The sequence below is a fragment of the Onychostruthus taczanowskii genome, unplaced genomic scaffold (genome assembly GCF_017590055.1).
Source record: "Onychostruthus taczanowskii isolate IOZ18803 unplaced genomic scaffold, ASM1759005v1 scaffold48, whole genome shotgun sequence".
NCBI lineage: Eukaryota > Metazoa > Chordata > Aves > Passeriformes > Passeridae > Onychostruthus > Onychostruthus taczanowskii.
The window spans coordinates 123,976-144,916 of record NW_024502347.1 but is presented as its reverse complement, the minus strand read 5'-3'; the positions used below and the strand labels follow the sequence as shown (position 1 = coordinate 144,916).

General features: G+C 38.4%; 1 protein-coding gene across 1 annotated transcript in view; it reads right to left on the bottom strand.

Annotated features, from left to right (window-relative positions):
• The window catches only part of LAMA4 (laminin subunit alpha 4), a 99,266-nt gene that overhangs the window by 8,145 nt on the left and 70,180 nt on the right, over positions 1 to 20,941 (bottom strand). Inside the window, exons 22-35 of the mRNA XM_041414872.1 lie at positions 18,904 to 19,037; positions 17,583 to 17,754; positions 15,412 to 15,543; positions 14,239 to 14,381; positions 10,849 to 10,984; positions 9,576 to 9,713; positions 7,924 to 8,057; positions 6,509 to 6,673; positions 5,627 to 5,780; positions 4,753 to 4,943; positions 3,048 to 3,237; positions 2,058 to 2,213; positions 1,168 to 1,327; positions 17 to 147 (exon numbers count right to left, since the gene is read on the bottom strand). Coding sequence (XP_041270806.1) covers positions 17 to 147; positions 1,168 to 1,327; positions 2,058 to 2,213; positions 3,048 to 3,237; positions 4,753 to 4,943; positions 5,627 to 5,780; positions 6,509 to 6,673; positions 7,924 to 8,057; positions 9,576 to 9,713; positions 10,849 to 10,984; positions 14,239 to 14,381; positions 15,412 to 15,543; positions 17,583 to 17,754; positions 18,904 to 19,037 — 2,136 coding nt within the window. The remainder of the gene's footprint in view (positions 1 to 16; positions 148 to 1,167; positions 1,328 to 2,057; positions 2,214 to 3,047; positions 3,238 to 4,752; positions 4,944 to 5,626; positions 5,781 to 6,508; positions 6,674 to 7,923; positions 8,058 to 9,575; positions 9,714 to 10,848; positions 10,985 to 14,238; positions 14,382 to 15,411; positions 15,544 to 17,582; positions 17,755 to 18,903; positions 19,038 to 20,941) is intronic.

Sequence of the window (20,941 nt, the reverse complement as noted above, 5' to 3'; positions counted from 1 at the left end):
ATGACCTTGTTTATACCTGTCCATTCCTCATGTGCATATTCAGGTACTCTCCATTCACACTGTGACCATGCAGTAGGATTCCTGAGCTGCTTCGGGGACGTATTTCAAAAACAACTTCAAATTTCAGGCCTAAACTGAAGGATTCGTCTGTGAAGTAAAAAGAATAACATTCTTTTTGTACTGAGTTAGTGATGAAATTGGACATTTATTCAAAGTCAAAGTAGAACATCAAAGGGTGGATTTCATTTGTTCTTAAAACTTTGAAATGTGAGATAGCACTATGTGCTGTCAATGACCCATTTCAGCTTTTGTTTTGATTGTGTTTGCTTGGAGTGCTAATAAAGGTTTATTTACTTTTCTCATAATTTAGGAAATGTATTTTGTTTAAAAATATTTCTTACCAATGAAATGGACAACAGAAAGTAAATGATCTGTATTTTTTTGGCAGTTTCTTATTGTGCAATTTCCTAGACACTCAGCAGTCATTACTGACTGAGTGAGTGGGAGTTCACTTGAGCTTTGATGATTCAGTAGGAGAAACTCCCTTTTTCAAACTGGTGACAGGCCAGAGAGCAAATTAGAACCACTTGTCTGATTCTTCTTGGTGCTGCCAGTGAATAGGGTTTTGCAGCTTCTTTTCTTGTTCAGATCAGAGCCTATGTGACTGAAACACCCTCCTAAAACTCTTTCTGGAACACAGCAGGCCCACATGACAGAAAATATGTGTTCTGTCACACTGTTCTGTATCAAGACATGCCGAAAGCCTTTCTGCAGGATTTTTTAGTTACGTGTTGTTTTATTAATTAAAAAAATAAGGGATGACCATTTGATGGTGTACTTGGTCTTGGCCATGTTGTCTTCTATGCTAATTGTTAACATATTATGGTCTGTTCCCTCATTACAATTATTCCCTTATTAAAATGATTCTTATTATTTGAAACACTTACATACATACAGATGTGTTTATTTAACAATGTGCTAAGTTTCACAGTGACATTGTGACCTGTCAATATCATCTGCTTAGCACAATAGTGATCTGTTTCTGATAATCCTTACAGCTCACAGCCTTGGAAATTACCACACTCTTTAGTGAAAAATGCCATTCTGAAGCCTAGTCCTGAATACCACAGTCCTATTTTGGGATACATTTGGTTAGGAGTATATTACCAAGGACGACATATCCTCCTTCTGACGAAAAGTATGTTCCTGCTTCTGATGGGCCTTCAAAGCAAGGTGTTACACTGAATGTCTGTGAAGCTGAAGTAAGTGATCTTCCATTGAGCTGTAAGTTGCTGAGACAACCACTAAAGCTGTAGACAGAGTTAATCTGGGGGTAAAAAAAGCCTTGATTAGTAAATAAACTGCTTATGGAAGGAAATAGATTCTTCTGCCCTTATTTTTACTTGTTTATAAGGCTGTGAGTGTCTGGCACATCAGTTTTGAACTAAAAAATAATTTCCAGAGAAGGGAAGCAGGAAAAATGATTCTCATAGCCTCTCATGTCTTTTTGATGACTTCAAGGTAATTGCAGATTGTGTTGTTTCTCAGTCCTCACTGAACTGTGAGAAACAAAACGCAAGTAGGGCAAGGCAGTGCTATACATATACCTCATAGCCTCAAGGCAAGACAGGGGTCTACTTTTTCAGAGTAGTTTATCAGTCTAGGCACATGACACTAAAGATTACCTTGAAAGAGAATATTATGTTCATTTTTGGTTTAACACTCCTTTCTGTATACTTCAGTACCAAGCTGTAGAACAGAATCCTGACCTCTAGATATTGTCTTAAAACAGAGGTACTAGGAGAAAACCAAAATGTCTCCAAAACTCATTCTGTATCTCAGACCTCAGGGTGAAATTGATCTTGCCTAACATTACTTGTCTCATCTAATTTTGGATGTCACTAGGATTTTTCTGTTCCTCACGGACCATTGGTTTCCCAGCTGCTGCTGCAAGGGTCAAGATCTTAATCAGATTTTGTCTGATCTCATCCCGACAGTCAGCTTCTATATTAACTTTACACAGAGGTATGGGGTCTGTACATAGAGGTCTGCTTTACCTGGATGTTCTTTACAGCTTTTCCAGGAGCTACACCTCCAATGTAGAGTGGTTCAGTGACTTGCCAACTATTCGCACTCCCATCAAAAGATTCTTCTAGTACTCGGAGGCCATCGATTATCAAGCGACCAATATTTTTGCCTCTAATGAATATCACCTAGGAAGGGAAGAAGAAAATGTGGAAGATTACTTTCATCTATTAAGGGATCACTGCTGTGCAGTGGAAGGAGGTGAGACATTTGAGAAGAAAGGTGCATGAGCGATAGTCTACAAGCCTGTTTTGCTAACTGCCAGTATTCTTTGTTGGACACTCCTATTTTTTCACATTTATATGAAGGCTAGCTGGTAAAACTGCTGCCTTTCTTACATATTGGTGTACAAGGCAGGGGTAACTAAGGTGTTATAAGGTCTACTGAGATCTACCTATCACGGTTAGCATTTTCACAGTCATCATTCATTTTATGGTGTGGATTCATCCAACCTGCTTTAAACACTTAAATGCCCAAGTCAGTAGTTTAGTAGCTATAGACTTCCTCTGTAGTTAATGAGGAGAGAGAGATACCTACAGAGAGAAATTCACCTCGACTCCTAAAATTGTCTTTTTATTTTCATAGACTACTGAGGTAGACTAAGACAGCTGTGCTCCTTTCTTAGGCACTTCAAAGACATTTACTGAACAAAATTATTCTAGTCTTTCCTTTAATAACTCATTTAACTCTTAATTGCCTTACTGCTCTGCTTGTTTCCTTCATTTCTGTTCAGCTGTTAGTGTTGGGAATTGCTGAATTTTTATAACTGACTCACTTTCCTGTCCCTAGTTAATGACTTAATAAAATACTGCGTGGAAGATCTAAAAATATTGATGGAAGTTTCTCAACATGTGGGTGTGTTTATGAATACATGAATGAAAACTCCCTGAGCTGTCACATGAGCAGTGTCTTTACTGCAGTCTTGACAGCATGTGCCATCATGATTTCTTTCTTTTACTTACATTGTGCCACAGACCATCATTGTATTTCTCTTGGCTCTTAATTCTTATCTTCTGGTGACCAGCATTAAACATAAAAATGAGCCGGCCATGAGCAACGAAAAGGGCCATGAAGTTGGTCTCTTTTTGATCCGAAACGTAGCAAATCATTCCATGAGATGAGTGAGTTTTCAGACTGATAGAGAACTGAGCTCTGGCACATAAAAACACAATATTAATGTTAAAGCAGATACTTTTGATTTAAATCAAACATCAGGCAGAGGAAGACTGAGAGTTTCCTTTCATCCAAAAAAATATTAATCTGCTTTATGGAAGTGGTGTTTCTGAGAAATGTTCTGTGACGGTTTTTTGAGCAGAAGTCAAAGCTGGAGAAAAAGCTGCCTGGCAAGGAACTTTTTTTCAAAAATTATAATCTCTAGAGTGAATAAGTTCAATGCAGACCACCAAAATCTGACAGTATATTTCCTTTTATGTTAAACAGCAGGGCTAGGGGAATTTTTAAATGTGATGGCACAGAGGCCTGATGTTTAATGTTATTCCAGACTTGATCAAAGCTTCTTCTTCCTTGTAGTTCCTTAGTGAAGTTCAAGACAGCATAGGAAGTCATACCATTGTTGGTTTGACACTATCACAGTGAAAATTTCTTGAGTGATTGCTATTATTTCTTATGGTCTAAAACATGGCAAAGCTGTATTGGTGTAGGACAGGGCCAAAACTGATTCCTCCTTCTTCTGGTGTCAGGTCTAACCTGGTTTCCATTCTTCATATTGTCTCAAGCCTCTATACATTCCCAATGGCATGAATGTGTGCATTCCACAGACACTCAGCCCCTTGCCAATATCAGTTGTTTTAAAATAACACAACTCATTACTTTTTAAAAATGAGCATTACAAAAATGAAACTTTAGTAGCATTTGACAAATAATTATGTGTTTTAGGAATGAAGGTGGGATGAAGACATTAGAGTTTGGGTTTTCCTTCATATGGTGCCATCAGAACTGCCCTAAGTTAAATGCATTGAATTAAAATTAACATAATGACTTTCTAATTTAAATCAGGAAAGAACACTCTTTTTTCTGAGTTAGTGGTCTGGTATGCTTCCAGGAAGTGCTGTGTTGTTGAATTTATAGTCTTTAATGGAAAGTATTAAACCAAGATCCTTATTGGATTTTGAATACTGCATGACATATTTTGTGGGAGCATGAATATTAAATTTCAACAGTATCTGGACTCATTATTACTTGGATTTCCATTATGGCTTGAATTGGACCAGGTTTTCATAGCTTTATGTCTTACTGCACTGTGAGAATTAAACTACTGAAAAGGTCCATTCAGCATGTTACTGCTTCCTTTCTCCTTTAATGCCTTTCCTTCTTGTGTAAAGAGACTGATTGTTGTGCAGTGCTTGTATAGTACTAACATCCTCAAAAGCTTCACACAAAAAGGCAAGGAGACACATTTTGTTAATATGCAATGCAGATGAAGATTCCACAAGAGGGATGTAACTAGAAACACAATCTATGTTTTTCTTTTACTGAACTGAAGCACCTTTTAATATAACCTAACAACAGGCTCGACACAAGATTTAGCCTAAGATATAAAGCAAAAAAGCCAAGGTAACGGCAGAAATGTGTCCCTTTAAAAAAGCAATTGAAATACATCTTTCTCCTCCCCAGCATATTTCATTTTTATTTCTAATGTCACCTTACCTTTGACTGAAGTCCTTTGGTATGTGATCAAATTCTTGCCGGCTGTTTGCTGTTCCTCCAAATTGATAGGCGTGTTCAGTTGCCCTGGGATTCATGGGCAAGTGGCACTGAGGCTCGCTTTGCAAATTCACTTGATACAGTTTTTTGAGGCCAGATGAAGGCTGTGCAATCTTGTCTTTATCTCTTCCCACCTTCATAGAAAAAAAGAAGCATTAACCAGAATTTTTAGCTAAGATTGGACATAATAAAATAACAGTATCATTTATATTTGAACTAGGAATATATTGTTTCCCTACATAAATACCAGGGTTGTTTCCAAGTCAAATTTTCCTTGAACTGGTCTACTGTAAATGCTGATTTAGGACAGAACAAGGGATAAACAAAATACTTGTGTAGCTAACATAATTACAATTAATTTCTTTTGCAGTTTTCCTAATTAAATCTTTTTCTCTCTTCTTTTGGTGGTATCAGCTATATTATAGGCATGAGAGGATATGCTTAGACTAAAAATTCTCCATGCTGGAGGAAGATTTTTCCCCATTTATATTAATGTGTGCTAATTGTACCCAGTGGAGAGCCATACAGAAGCAGATGAGAACAGAAGCAAGCTTTTTGCTTTTAGAATACAGAAAAAATCAGAAAGGCTTGTTTCTGAAGTACTGTTTTGAAGAAGTCAGGTATTTTATTTTATAATTCTAGTAGGAGAGAATGATGTAAGTGAAGGCCAGATAGACTGTGTCAGGGCAATAATTTCCAGTGATGGAATATGTAAAGGAACAGGATCCTGTTCATATATGTCTTTATGCATTTTAGATCCATAATTTGGAGAATTTTGGAAAACTCTAGAGTGGTACTGGAGCAATTTGTAGCAGACCTTTTTATTGCGGTTTCCTTTGGCTTTTGATGAGTTTTTTCCTTTCTTATGGAGAAGAGCAACTGGAGGAGATTCAACAGGGCATCCATACAAAGATGCTTGAACTTTCTCAGAGTACTTCTGGAAATCTTCCACTTCAACCTCTTGATCCAACCTGTGTTTCAAAGAGGAGATGACAAGAACATAAAAATCTCAGAATTTTACGTTTATAGTTTAAATTGTATTTGAATGGGTTTAAATTAAATTATGTTTAAATATGATATGAAATTATATTTAAATTATATTTGAATGGTTCATTTTTGGATCATGGATGAAAGTACAGATTGATCAGGCAATATATGGGTAATGAGGACAGCCTACTACATCTGCCTGTTGTATACATGCTGGCATAAACAGAGAGGGTCAATCTGCAGCACCAAATTCAACTTTAAAATCTATACAAGAACATTTCATAAAGCAATTAAGATCAATTAAGATCAACACATTCTGACCATTTTTACATGACCAAAATCCTAACCTCCCCAGCTTCTGTGAGATGCCTTAATATAATTTTGTTTCAAATGCGGACCTGAGAGCTATATAATATAAATGCAAATTACAGCTATACAAATTATTCATTGCACCAGCAGCATTAGCAGGTGCGATACTGAAAGCTTATTTCATCAAGTTATTCCCACCTTAACAATATCTTAACCTAGCAGATCTGTGCCAACAGATTCCATGGCAAATAAGGTAAGAATCTTATTCACACATGCTGTCTAGCCTCACAAAATGAGAGAGGAATTTTTATTGTGACAATAAATCACTTTTCATGAGCTACTATTCAAGCTGTCAGGCAGGGCAGTGACTGCCTGTTAATGTGTTTGGGAGGATGTTACTCACCTAGTGAAGTAGGCATTGCTTATGCAGCCAGTGAAGTTGGCTTGCTGTGTTCTCAGGGGAGAGCCACCAAAATAAAACTTGTTGGTGCTGTCTGGGCTTTTCCCTGCTCTGTCCTTTGCTGGGTTCTTCTTGCTCTGTTTCTTGTCATCAACAGTCAGCTCATACCTGCAAAGGCAAAGCATCCATTTTACAGGCTAGCTTTGGAAATGATGATGCCAGTGGTCAGACAGCACAATACCTGCACCCAAAATGCTCCACTCAGCGCATACATCACTCAGTGGTACTGCTCAAAGGCATGAGAGGACCTTTTTGCTCTCAGCTGTCCAACAAGTAGCAGTGCACTGGCAAAACTGTGTACACAGGCCCATGGATTTAATATTACCCTGCAGTTAATTGTGAAGTCCAAAACTGTACAGTGAAGAAAGACAAACTGGGGGGTTGCTGATGAAGGGATGGAGCCACCTTTTGGGTAAAATAAGATCCAAGCACAGGCTAATTGTTTATGGCCCTATCCCTTTTAGCTTCTCTTTTATCACAGTGCATTGGTGTTTGAGCTTATACAATGCTTTTTACCTAATCTGATTTTGCAACCCACTAATTGTTGCAGAAGCCAGGAATGATTCCCTGGTTTTATAAAGAAACTGAGTATACTAAAGCATCAGACATTGATTTTGTTTTGCAAACTCAGGGAAACATGACAATCCCCAAGATTATTCCAAGGCACCTTTTCACACCTTCAGCTTTTCAAATTGTGATTCTTGGGTGCCAGAAGTCAGAGCTACAAACCTTCATTTCCATTAGGAAAGTAAGACTGCTTGTATCTCATAGGTAAGATTCTTAAACAAAGTTGCTTTGATTATGTGACCTTCTAAAAAAAAAATTAAACATAAAAACAATAGTAAACATACCAAGAAACCAAAGCTTTCAAGACTTTCAGTGAGCACAGAGAGAGACATATTCCCTACTGCTGCATTTAGTCACATTTGTGGCTGCCAGTGCTAAAAATATTTTTAACATGTTTCACTGTGTACATCCCAGATGAATGCTTTATGGGAAGTTGCCTCAATTACTTTAGGGTAAACTGGGAATTGTTTTAACAAATTAGAAGAATCAATCCAGTTAAAAAATTAATCTCATGCTAGCCTTAAATGTTATTGACATTTAAACTGTTTTCTTACCTGAGAACAAAAAAGGATTAAGCTTTCAGAAAAACCATTATTTTCATTTTAATAAAAATTCCCATAATCTTGAGCTCAGGCCCAAGTTGGTCAGTTTTCAATCACATTTTAAAATCAGTCATTTAAAAAAAGCCCCACTCAAGTATCACTTTAAAAGTGAGTGTTAAATCATAATGTGCTTTACAAGAAATATTTATGTTGTAAAGGTGGAGAATAAAAGATGCTGTACAGCTTTACCTTTCTGGGGTGACAGAAGTAATGATGAAATGGGTTTTTCCATCATTGTAATTTCGGTCTGGTGACTGAATTTTGGTTCCACTTGCATTTAAAACCACAGCACCTCTCTCCATAGAGATGGATAATACCTCTGACTGAAATACAGACAAAAGCATCTTCATAAGCAAGTATTACACAGAAAAATTAACAGTTCTGTGATTTTTCCTGTTGTATTTATTTTTCTTCTGTGTTCCACATTTGTGCTTAATTTCCAAAAAGATGTACTCTGAGAAGCAAAACAAGAGATGACATCATTAGAATTTATATTCTTGCCAGTTTTAATTAATTCAGTTCTGGGAATTCTGCCGCTGATTATGTCTCATGTACCTGTCACATGATCTCCTTCCATGTAGCACAAATGTATGATTACATTTCATTTGTGTTTCTGGTACCGTATTGAGCAGCTGCTACTGCGAGATTCCTGCTGCCATAAGACCAAGACTTTTTTTTTCTATTTCTAATTCCCTCTGATCGGACCCGTTCAATCACCCAAAATTATCTCAGAGATAAGATGTGCTGTCTGGCTCAGGGATCACTGTGCCGCTGGCAGAATACTTTCGGTTCCATTCGAGCAAGCACTGCCGCTGTGCGCTGGTAGGAATCGTTCTGTCTCGTTCTGCCAAGTGCTAAATAGCTGAACTTCTGCTTGCTAAGTAGGGCACTTGGCACCCCATAGGATTAGAGCTGTTGAGTTAAAAACCTGAAGTGGTGTGTGCGAGGCCTCATTTATGCAAACGGTGAGGAGAACTGACACGGTTACTGATTCCAATTTAAGGTAATACTCCGGGCTGCCACACAGGGAAGTTTAGACGTGGTTATCGGTGTCACGCAGCCTCCTCTGCTGCCCTGCTGATGATATTCTGCAAGCATAGCAGAACAGACATTTGGGGGTGGATGCAAATGTTCTGTCATCTGAGCTCATGCTCGCTGCAGATGTCAGTCTGAGCCTGCAGCATCTTGGGACCGCTTTGTCTCACACAACATTATGTGAGCGCAAGTCCATATTTCTGCCCGGGTCACACTTCCGAGGGGGTATTTAGAGCAGCCTGGCTTCCCACAGCTGCAAGGAGCCTTTCTCAAGTGCAGCTTTTCCCAGTCACACATGGAGGTCTGACTGCCATCTGGGAATATAGGCAGCTTTGTGACTGATTTCTGTCAGCTCAGCAATGCTCAAAATGCCGTGCCACTAATTCAAACAAACTTTGCTTCTCGGTGATTGTCTGGATGGCAAATGTCAGATCCTTAATATTATTTGTACTTTGGTAGCACCTGCAGGTCCAAATAGGGATTGCAGTGCTGCTGAGCACAGCAAGATGCTCTGTGCATTTCTGCCCTAAGGACTTCAGCAATCACAAGTGGATGCATGTTAATTCTAGGCATATGATCCGGTTCTCTTCTCAGCATCAAAATAAAGTCGAAGCATTACTGGTTTTCATCTGTAGATCAAACACAAACTGTAAAAATTAGGTCACCAGTGAATGATTCTATATTGCAGGCTGCTTTCTCTATCATAAAAACATAAAGTGAGAGTGAGTATTATTCCCCTATTATTCTCCTGGGGAAAAAAATGAAAAGGTAAAATAAAACAAACAGTAAAAAAATTAGATACTTACTCCTTCAGAATAGTAAAACAGCAGCCCACTGGGCTGCAATGTCCGGAAATTAAAGCCTCCTTCAAACTCAGTAAAGAGGGACACTTTTTGGCTTGATGCAATGAAGCTCTCGCCATTGAAATACGCATTGCGGGACATCTGTGTATTAAATAAAACAAAATTAGAAGTACAGCTCAAAAAACATTCCAATAATACAAAGAATGAGGCTATTTCTTTCTTTCTTTTTTCTTTTTTCATTTTTTTAAACAGTTGCAGCCAGTTCCATTCTAAAAACAGTTTTTCCTGCATATCTTACCCTAATCTATATAGGCTTTCTCTCACATCATGGGAAAATCTTGAGAAAGTGTTGCAATTTTAGACTAAGTCAAATTATTCCCAGCTTCCTGGGATCTTGGCCCCATCCTAAGTCTGCTGATGTTAAAGAGCATGACAAGTAGAAGCAGAGGTGCTCATGCCCCTGTCTGGGCTGTGTGGCACTGAGTCACAGTTCCAACATGTGACATATTACTTTGTGTGCTGGGCTGGCTGCTGGGGTAGGGTGGTCTACAACCCTCTGAGTCTCACGAGCAAAACTAGTCCAAAGCAGGACAAATTGCAGAGAGCTTCCATGTTGACAGAGGGTGAGGTTGTGTGATGAGTTCTACAAGCAATGCTTCCTCTTCACAAGTTTGCAGCGTGGCTTTTGATAGACATGGCCACAGGATGAAGACCCCAAACACTATTTAGATTTGCCAGCCTTGCATTGTAATGGACAAATGGTGAATGATAGAAAGCTAAGCTAAATGGCAATTTTCTCAGAGCTAATGCTGGTGAAGTTGGTATGTGTGTCACAGAGGAAGAGCTGATCTGGCTTAAAGGGAGAACTCATTTGAAGGGTGAATATTTTGCTGTCTTTTCCATTTCACACATCAGTATTAGGATGCATGTTAGGATGATTTTCCTTGTATCTTTAAGAAAAAATGAATTACATTGGACTATTTCCATTCAGAATACAGTACAAAATTTATTTCAGATTGAGCTTTCACATTGTAATTTCACATATGAGAAGAATTTTAAGTGAAACACCTTGTACCATGGTTCAGAGTGAAAATTGTGTATTATGACAGCAGACTTAACAGACACACACACAAACCCCCCCCCTCTGCCAGTCAATGAGTGCACAGTCATTTCCTTGGTGTAAGACTGTCTTTCCATTGTTTGGAGGAAAACTCAAGCTCCCAGCTATATCCATTGTCAAAATTTGCTATTATGTCACAAATGGTGCTATGCTTACCAGTGAATCCTCTGGGCACCCATAGCTGATTCCCAGGGTTCCTGGTTCTTCCAGCAAGTTGAAATCCTTCTTTTGGAACTGGAAACCCTTCATGCAGCCTTTAAAGCCGATACTTCCTGCCAGATGTGAACTAATGCTGTTGGAGAACAATGCCAAACAAACTGCAGTTAGATAGCCCTTGTCTTTCTGAACAAGATTTTGTTGTCAAGATATTCTAAAGAAATTCTGGAAGAACTTCAGTCATTTGCCTCAGTAGTGCCCAATTCTTGCATCTGTGTGTAAAACAACTAATGAGACACATTCTATATTTTGAAAAGTCATGATTCACCAATTGTAGTAAATATTATGTTTTTATAACTACTTACGGTAAAAATAAATGGATTTTTATCTCAATTTTTTTAGCTTTGAAGAGAAGTTCTGATTTAGGTTTTCTGTCTTGCTTTTACTAGCAAGCTCCATTCTTGCCTTTGTAAACAAATGGGTCTCTATTTCTTATGGAAAATACTAACAGAGGTCAGGGAAGTAAGAGTAAATTCTACTTGCAGACGTGTGGGTTTACATAATTTTAAATGAGAGCAGTGGGTGGGCTTCCATGGTCCTTTTTATGTCAGATTTGAGGTAGACAGCACAGCAGTGTATCCCAACTGCTCGTACTCATTACTCTCAGTTTTTCAACTCCACACCTTACCAAGATACCACAACATTACAGCACAGGGTGATTATAATTGAATTTATCCTCACAATTCTCAAGGTGCTTGAAGTAATTTGTGCAAAATCACAGTGAGTCTGTGACAGGGGCAAGGAAATTACGTGGGAGCTGCTATGTACCGGTCCAGGAGATAACCAGGGAGCAAACACACTGAAGGAGTGGGTGTGAATCCAGAGTTCTGACCTGGCTGCCTGGAAGCAGCCTTTGTCCTTTAAGCAAGATGTACCTTAGCAGTGGGACTCTCTTCACCTCATGTGACACGATACTGTTGACATCTGCTACCTGCGCTTGTTGTCTGTGAGGCATCTCTTTGTAAGGCAGATATTGGGAACATGGCAGAAGAATCAAGATCTGGAAATGCCTAATTTTGCATTGGCAAAACCAGATCATCAGGTGAAGTAGTGCAGATGTACATGTACTCGTCTGAAATACGGTGAGAGAAGGAGTGCTTAATTTGCTCTGCAGTGAAATCAGCAGGAAGGCAAAACCAACAGGAAGGCTTCTGTCATCCTTACTGGGATTTGGACCGAAGTGTGGGGTATCAATTAACCACTAATAATCTTTACTCTGATTGACCCTGAGGCTGGCTGGATGCAACAAATATGCCTTTCTGTTAAATGCCACAACATTTTCTAGAAACAAGCTATAGAAGAAAGATTTTCACTTAAAGAAAGGCTTCGGAGTTAATTTCTTAATTCAGTTAAGAGTTAAGTTCCCAGTGTTCCTACCTACACTCAGCTTTCTGCTTTATGCAATCAGTAAGATGGCAGCAAAATAATGTATGGTGGTACTTCCAGATTCATTTATTTGGACAAAAAAGGCAATTGACAGAGAAAAATGCATTTGAATAGAGTGAAAATTATGCTGCTTTAGAAGAATATTAGACTATTCTAAGACTAGAGCTAGTTTCCCCATGCTGCTGCTGCCCTGCAAAGTTGGTTAAATGTGAGTCTGTCTGCAAAGAGGAAGCATAAATATCAATAGTAGATAGTAGCAGCAGTAGAGAGAGAGTAGCACATCATCAGTAGGATATTAACTTATGCTCCTGATGAAAATAGAATGATGCCACCATGTTTGACCCATACTTTTTGCTGTCTACTCTTGTCAAGAGAATGAAAGCTGAGTTTAATATCAGAGACAAAGTTGCACCTCTGCTTAAATAATTTCTGTATATATATTTTTAACATTACAATTGATAATATTTTTACATTGCCTATGGTCTTTTTTTTCTGATACAGCTTGTTAATTGAGATGTTATTTTTCTTGCTTTGACAGTACCTTCCAGGTGTTTTTCAGAATAACCACAATCTGCTTGGAAAACTGCAGGCATAATTCATGTGATTCATCTTTTATCCTACATTTGTGAAAAAGTGTCATCTGCCATTGAGCTGCTCAATTGCCTAGATTTCTAAGTCCTTCTGGGCTTTTTTGGTGTTCTTTAGCCTTGACTAATGAAAGTAATTTTCACAATCCTCTTGTACTTTCTTTCTAGATCATTAATGTATTTAATACCAGCCCTGAGAGAGATCCTTTCAGCATGTGCTGTAGACTTTTTATACTGTGAAAATTGAAAAGTTACTACTATGTCCTATTTTCTCTTTCCCAGCTGCTTTCCAATCCACTGCAGCATTTCCTCTCTCCACTCCACTAGCTATCTTAATAGCTCCTTATGAAAGGCCTCTGTAAAGAACTATTTGAAAAGACAAGTAAGTTATAGTCTGTTTCTCCATTGCCCACCACTTTGCCTGCATGTTCAAATAACTACATGAGATTGAAAGGCATAATTTTGCTTTACATGAAGTTTGTCACTGTCTTAAAAGCTTAAAGATTAGGCATTTTGTATCTCAGTTGTTATTTTTCAAATCAAGTTAATTCTGCCAACAAAATAAAGAATAAAACTTCACAAGATTGACCACTAAGTCCCAGAAGTTGTTGCTTTCTATTTGCTTTTTTTTTTTTTTTTTTTTTTTTTAAAACATGGAGGGTATTCCTGTTAGCAGTTATGACACTTGAAACAGCAGCTGGAGCCCTTTTGAAAATTCTGGCCTTGCTGTGTGAACCTGTGAATGAATACTGCCTATCAGATAGGCATACTCTTCTTCAAGCAGCCAGTCTGCTCTCAGGGCATGACCCTGAGGTCCAGCAGATTCCTGTGGCAGGAAATGAGAGTTACACAGTCTACTGAGATTAGACTGCATTTCTGTCAAATGGTACAATAGGAAAATGAGACCTTTTCTTCCCACGCCTACACAGAGCCAGCTGACTTATATTCAAAGAGAACCTGAGATGAATCAGAACTGAAATGCTTAGTGGGAAAAAGATCATCTTTAGACTGAAAATGCAATTGGTAGAGAGTCTTGGTCATGTTTTGCAGAGCAAGGAGCAATACCAATTTTATATGTTAACATGTTCTTTGAAAATGCCTTTTTGTTTGAAGAACACAACTGTTTCTGTTGCCCTTACTAAAACTGGGCCAATTTCAGTAGAATTTAACTGTGCTGGATCAAGCCTAGTCTTGAGTACTTAAGAGCTCTGAGACACACTTAGAGGAGTGTCTGAAGTGTTCTTTTATATAAGGTGGATGCCAAAGAAATTTTTGCCCCTTAAGGACAGGCCATACAACTTAATTTACATATGGTGATTAATTGAAAATACTGATTGAATCCCATTTGTAAACCAACCTGGAGTGCAAGATATCAGCAGGTGCTCCTCCAATATAAATATCTGTGAATGGCATTGCTGTTCTTTCATTGTCCACGCTTTTTATATGTCTTCTGTCTACTACCAAGATCATCTTCTTGGAATTGTGATATATAATAGAAATCTGAAAAGAAAAGCATGTGCTTAAAAATGTCATCTTTTGTAAACTGTTATGGTGATCTTGCAAAATTGATTGCATCTTTATACCTTCTGTTTGAAAAGTTCCTCCTGTTTCACAGCGAATTGGTTTGTAAATTGGGAGAGGCTGACAATGATCACTAGTAGGAAGTTTGTTTTGATGTCACTATTTTCCTGATGACTGAATCCTCAGGATATTTCAGTTAAGAATAAAGAAAATGTATTAAATTCTGCACTGTGGCAAACAGATAAGCTCTGTAAACTTCAGAATGCTTTCTTGATTTATCCAAAAGTTAGGGAATGCTTTTAAAAAGACTTATTTCATTGTCAAAGCATAAAAAGTTTAATTGTTCTCTGCTTGAACATGAACAGATCTATAGCTGTAGTTTTGTTCACAAATCAGATTTGAATTGACATCAAGTAAAAGGCAGGAGAAGCAACTCACTACAGGGGGGATTTACTACTATCACAGTTACATTGGCTTATTATATAATACAGCAAATTCCCTGAAACTAAATACAAGTAGATATTTTACGTCTGCCAAAGTGCCTAAAATGCTTTTCATATATAAAAAGTTGCTAGCAAATCAACTCTCTTTTCAAATGAAATGGGAAATGCCATAATTCTTGTAATGCAATGCATAACAACTAAGGTGGTCCAGTTAACATAATGACGTGGTTTTACCTGAGGAAACTTTTCTATTTGATATAGAGAATTGTCCTTGATATAACTTCATATGGAATTAATAAAACTTTCTCCCAAGTGAACGGTCCTGTCCTTGGCTTGTAATACACATGATCTCTCTACAAACACTGATTTATGAGGAGGCAGGGACAGCCTTTCCTTTCCTCTGCTTGGTACTGGTAGGATGCATGCACTCTACTCTTCTGCATGTCCTACCATATCACCACCTGCCCCTCATCCTTTTTCTCTTTTCATGGGCATTGGAGCATTATTTCTGCTTGGAGCCTCTGGGGTATTTGGTCAAACAGCTGTGATAGTAACCACATCTTTACCTCATGAAATTTAGCGTCATTAATCCTAGCCTTCTTCATGGAGTCCTCCAGAAGCACGGGGCCGTTGCTGAAACCAAAGTCGTAGCGGAGGTACAAGAAACCATTGTGCATCTCTAGGCTGAAGAACATGCTCTGTGTAAAACAAAACAGCAGTCAGAAAAGGACTATGTGGCAGCAATTAAAAAAGTTTATAAACAGTGTTGTGAGACTGACATTGAGAAAAGCATGCTCGGAAAAAAAAATTTATTTGCAAAATTGTAACATTTTCTATATTTTTATATTGGAAATATATGTTTATATATGCACATGCACACATAATTGTTTTATAAGTGTCACTTTTTGTAAGACTTGGAACCTTTTCCTTATAGATATAATATTTGGAAGCAAAGTGATGTCATTATTCTTTACTAGCAAGGTATTCCTGAGGTAAACACACATATTCACTGTTAAAATAATACCACATGCCCTAAATGAAAGATATTATACTGATAAAACCATGTTGTACTCAAATGGCCGTATCTGCATTAGCAGGTTCTATCACAATGTCTGTAATTGCTCAGGATTTTGTCTTTTCACAGCCCTGATCAGCACTGATGTATTTACTGAAATGATAGCAACAGCTAGAGTGTATTTACTATGTATTTGGTTTCTAGAATTCCTGACTGTTCCTACTTTTTACGTTTCTGTTCTGTGGCTGGGTGACCTAAATTTTACAAACAGGAGCTGTACTTTAGAAAATCTTTAGGGTGTGCTTGAAATGAAGATCTGCACCCTAGAATTAGTCTTGTTCCAAAACTAAACATAAAGAAACAGAAACAAAAGTTTACAGCAAATGTGCATCTGGGCTAATGCTTTCAATGCTAATGTTTTGTCTTCTCTCCTAGTATTCATGGCTAATGGAAACATGGGAACAATAATTCTCAAATCACTACTGCAGGCTTAGAACTGCTGTCTTTGACATAAATGAGTTCACCTTCAGAAGTCACTATTAGAAAAGTGAGAGTAGGTTTTAATCTAGCATTTAATCTTTTAAATGAAACTTCAGCTTGGGTTTGTTCTGAACAGCATGAACTTGAAAATGAAACAAGGATTACATTAAGAATATTTATGAGCTGCCTTTGCAGAATTGAATAATGGACCACCTTATACAGACTTTCTAAAAGTGCTTGTGAGCAGGCAACTCATATCCAACTTGATTGCAGTTTTCACTGACAAATACAAAGTGCATACATCTCCAAGAAACATCTAGGTGCTTTTGCTTTGAAGAAAAATAAATGCACTGCAGTAGAGGCTCTGAAACTTTTAGCAGCAGCAGCTTAGTCAAAACCTCCTAAGAATGAAGGTTAGTGGTAGCACAATATGCTACAGAGCAATTTGCTTCCCACAACCCTTCTCTGGAAGTTACTCTAAAGGCCAACACTAGAGAGTAGCTCTTCTAATAAGATTTCTAAATGCTTAAAGCACTGTAACATGTAGGTCTCTACACAAGTGTCTGTCTGTGGACTGCATCTGCCTAAAAAATGTTTTCTGTGGCTTTTCGAGGTTGTAATCCTGAGCTTGATGTGGAAATGCCCAAACACCCCCCAAAAAAAAAAAAATCCATGTTTGTTTTCAGAAGATATTTTCATGTCTTCAAACTCTTACAGAGATTGCATCACTCTCACCACACTTCAGAAAAGCTCCTGACCTTTGGATCAAGCCTTTTTATTTGGACTGCTTTCTATTTTCAGTAACTGAAATATTTAACTCTAGTACACCTTGAGGCACAGTTATAAAGTGGCAGCTACCACAAAGTGGCTGCTTTTTGAGAGTTACTTCACAGAAATTTCCTAAAGCTTTGATTGAGCATTCACATTTAAATAAAGGTACAATAACTGGGTTTAACTGGAGTCCCTCTCAAAGTATCATCATGAGGATATGACCAGTTTGAAGTCCTGACTGTGTCTGGATGAAAGCAGAGTCCAACTCAGGACCTTGGCTTCCTGAAGCCTTTGCAGAGCAAGTTCCAGTTCCCTCCTAATGTATACATGCACCAGACAAACACAAAGTACTTCCTCTTCCCAGAAGTTAAATGTGAGGACATAAACATTTTGGATTTTCCAAGATATTCTAGGTACTGGGGAACTTGTGGTGCCAATGGATAAAGGGTACTAGCAGGACTTGGTACTCACCCCATTAATCATCAGCAGGATCAATCCATTCTCTGTAGGTGTTCGAACTTCAATGTCAAATCGAGTTACCTGGCTGAACTTTCCCCTTCTCTCAATGTTTCTGGCCAAGGCATAGCCAGAGCCATCGAAGAAATAGCTCACAGCTCGGCTCTGAGTGAAAGCCAACTTATCTCTATGGAAAAAACAAGCGGGGAAGGATTAGTTGGCATGTACTCATTTTCATTTAGGGGAACTTAAATGCCTTTACATACTTTATTGAAATAGTTGTTCTGAACTTCTGTTTCTGCCTGGCAATGGTGAGACTGATGACTTCCTTTCAATTTTTTTCTGGGAATTTTTTTCCTGAGTAATAATGTGTAGCTTTGAAGGTGCATCTAACTCCTTTATCATTACATCGGGCTTTTATCCTGTGCTATATGTAGAGGACAGGAAAATTCTTTGCTCATCCTTGTAAAGTGGTAGGCCCACAGCATTTCCTCATTATAAGGATACACAGATATGTCTATTAAGAGCTTTCCCAGTTTGTGCAGAAATCTGTTTGAATTCTCCAAGAACTTTAGCTGACTGGTATGCTCTGTTCTGGAGAGCAGTAGCTTGCACTCCCTGTGGGAATGGTGTGGGAAGCTCATTTTCTCTATCTCAACACTTCCTGCATTTCTTCCCAGTGCATGCTGCAAATTACTCTCCTTTTCTTTCCAGAGAAGAGAGGTTCTGCTGTTGCTGCCTGTAGTGTGAGCAAAATGCCTGCTGTGTCTGTGCTAAACGAATGCTGCATCTGATATTCACTTCTACTTTAGGAGCTGCATTTCCCACTTCACAAATGGCTTATCTAAGGAATGCCTGCAGTGGCTTTAAGTGTATGGCAGGAGGGAAGTTTTGTATAAGCTTTCCTAGGTGAGGGTGGGACTACACTCAGGGTTATCTGGCCTAGCAGACCTGACTGGCTGTGGCTGTATCACTTGGAGCAACGTGATTCGAGTCAGGAGAAGCTCTGTCCTAGGCAAGCAGTGGGGTAAGGAAGGAGCCTGGAAGAAGCCCCAGTTAATGTGACACTTTCCTTTACGAAGACATGAACAAGATTGTGAGATAGCTAGTGGAGACAGCAGGAAAATCATAAGGAGTCCAACTTCCATGCATACATATATTTATAAATATATATATAAATTTGTAAATTAAACCTGTCGATGCAATTAGGAGCTAAGAGCGACCAACTTCATTCTGGGACAACTCAATACCGCCTTCACTTTTTAAATCTGAAGCCATCAGGATCAGCCTTTGTAAGAAACGGGAGCGGCAGAGTGAGGATGGGACTGTCCCCTACCTGGCACAAGGTGGCGATGTGGTGGTGTCGATGTTGTAGACGTGCTTGAAGTTGTACAGGCTGATCACATCGTCGTTCAGGGTAGCCAGTTCCAGGCAGCCGATGAAGCCAGGTAGGTTTAGGCTAGGAGGGAGCTGTGCAGAGGACAAGGAAGAGTTAAAAGGAGAAAGGTGGCACTCTTTAGTTGGGTGTTGTGAGAGCCTTTTTGCCTGGGATCAGTTTTGTCCCTGTGCAATTTGTATTTTCAAAAGAAAAGGTTGATACTGCTGAGAATAGTCTTCACAGTCCTTACCATGATATTGCCTTTGGGCTGTAAGCAAAAAAAGAGCACATAAATGGTCTCACAGTGAGAGAATTAGGCCGGGTAGGGCAACTGCAAACAAAAACTTTTGAAGTTTTGATGGGAGCATGCTTGGAAACAGGGAAAAAGGCTAAGATTTGACTAATAACAGAGCTTACTCAATATATTTGAGTAACTCGGTGGATATTTCATATCTAATGCATAGATATCCTTCACAGCCAGAAAAATAACTCCATAGCATAATTAAAGAGAGAGAAATGAGAGAGATTTTTAAACCCAGGAGACAGAGACGCAAACTCTGTGCCAGTGGGTAATCCTCAGTAGGTATTATTTTGAACAGCTAGCAGGATGTAGAGACTTCTTTTAACAAAGGTCACTGCAAATGGAATTTAAACAGCCACACTAGTGAGGGGGAAAATACAAAAGAATAAAGCTAACAGACCTAGACCATTCTTTTTATATTAAAATATTTTGCCTTGTGGAACAGGTGTGATAATAATAATGCTCTTGTACTTCAGAGTTTGATCACTGTGAGTAGCTTTTCTTCATCTTCTCATTATTTCCATTTTCTTATGATACAATAGTAATGGTAATACAGCAATACAGAATATAAGTAGCTGTAAAAGAAAATTACATTCTTATCTGCAGCACAGATACATTTGGTAAATGGTCATGTTTTCTTTTTTTCCTTTGTTTCTTCTAGTCTTTGAAATTATGTTAAGCATGGGAGTTCTAGTGGTTAAGTGGTGCATTTCATATTTGCAAAGTATGTAACAGGGGAGCAAAAAGCTTTTAACAAATCAGACTCTATGTTCATAAATAAAAATATGAGGTGTTCTTTTCTAAGGGGGAAGGGACCCATATGCCTATCAAATAATACCATGGATCCTTTTCTTCCTATTTCCCTTTCCACTTCCCTTCACTCTCCTCTTTTCTTTTTCCTCTGCTATGCTCTGGAACAGACTTGGAGGCTTCATTTGCTGGATGACTTTTTGTATGTGCATGTGTGTATGAAACTGTTATTCAGTCTTCAGTCCTATTCCCAGGCAGTTTGCACCCAGGGCTCAGTAATCCAAAATTCCTGTCATGGCACACATCTAGTGCCATAACAATGCCAAGCTCAGGAATGCATAAGTGTACTGAGTTACTCTTTCTTTGTTTTTATATTTTAGGAGAGCTTGTGGATCAGTGATTGGATCTTTTTAGAACCTGCTACAGTTAGCTTAAAGAATTTAGGATTCTCTAAAGTCTTTCTAGGTGTGTTTTTATTCAGTCATGCAATTTTCACAGCCAAGATAATTCATAGCAATTTTTAAATCCCAAAAGAGGAACTGGTATGTTTACAGAAGCAGGTAGGTGAGGTGCTAGTTTATGCTGACTATTAGGAACTAGACTGATGCTACTGCCTCACACAGGTCTTCAGACATATTTTGCACAGGCAACTTTTCATGCTGTTATAAGTCCGGATTTAAACCAGTGATAATTTAAATTCAAGCAAATGACTATATTGCTCGTTTCCCACAAGATCCTGATATTAACAATACATTATTTTTCAGTTTTGTGACAGTTGTAAAAGAGAAATTCTAAGTACCAAGAACTCATTAGCATTGAAAAATAGTGGTAGCCTGCAAGTTAGGTTGGACTAACAGGGCTTTGTTTATGCATGCTATTTAGCAGTTAGCAAGCCTTCTGTTACTATTATATTTTCTGGGAAATCTCTTTGCTTAAGATTTTCTC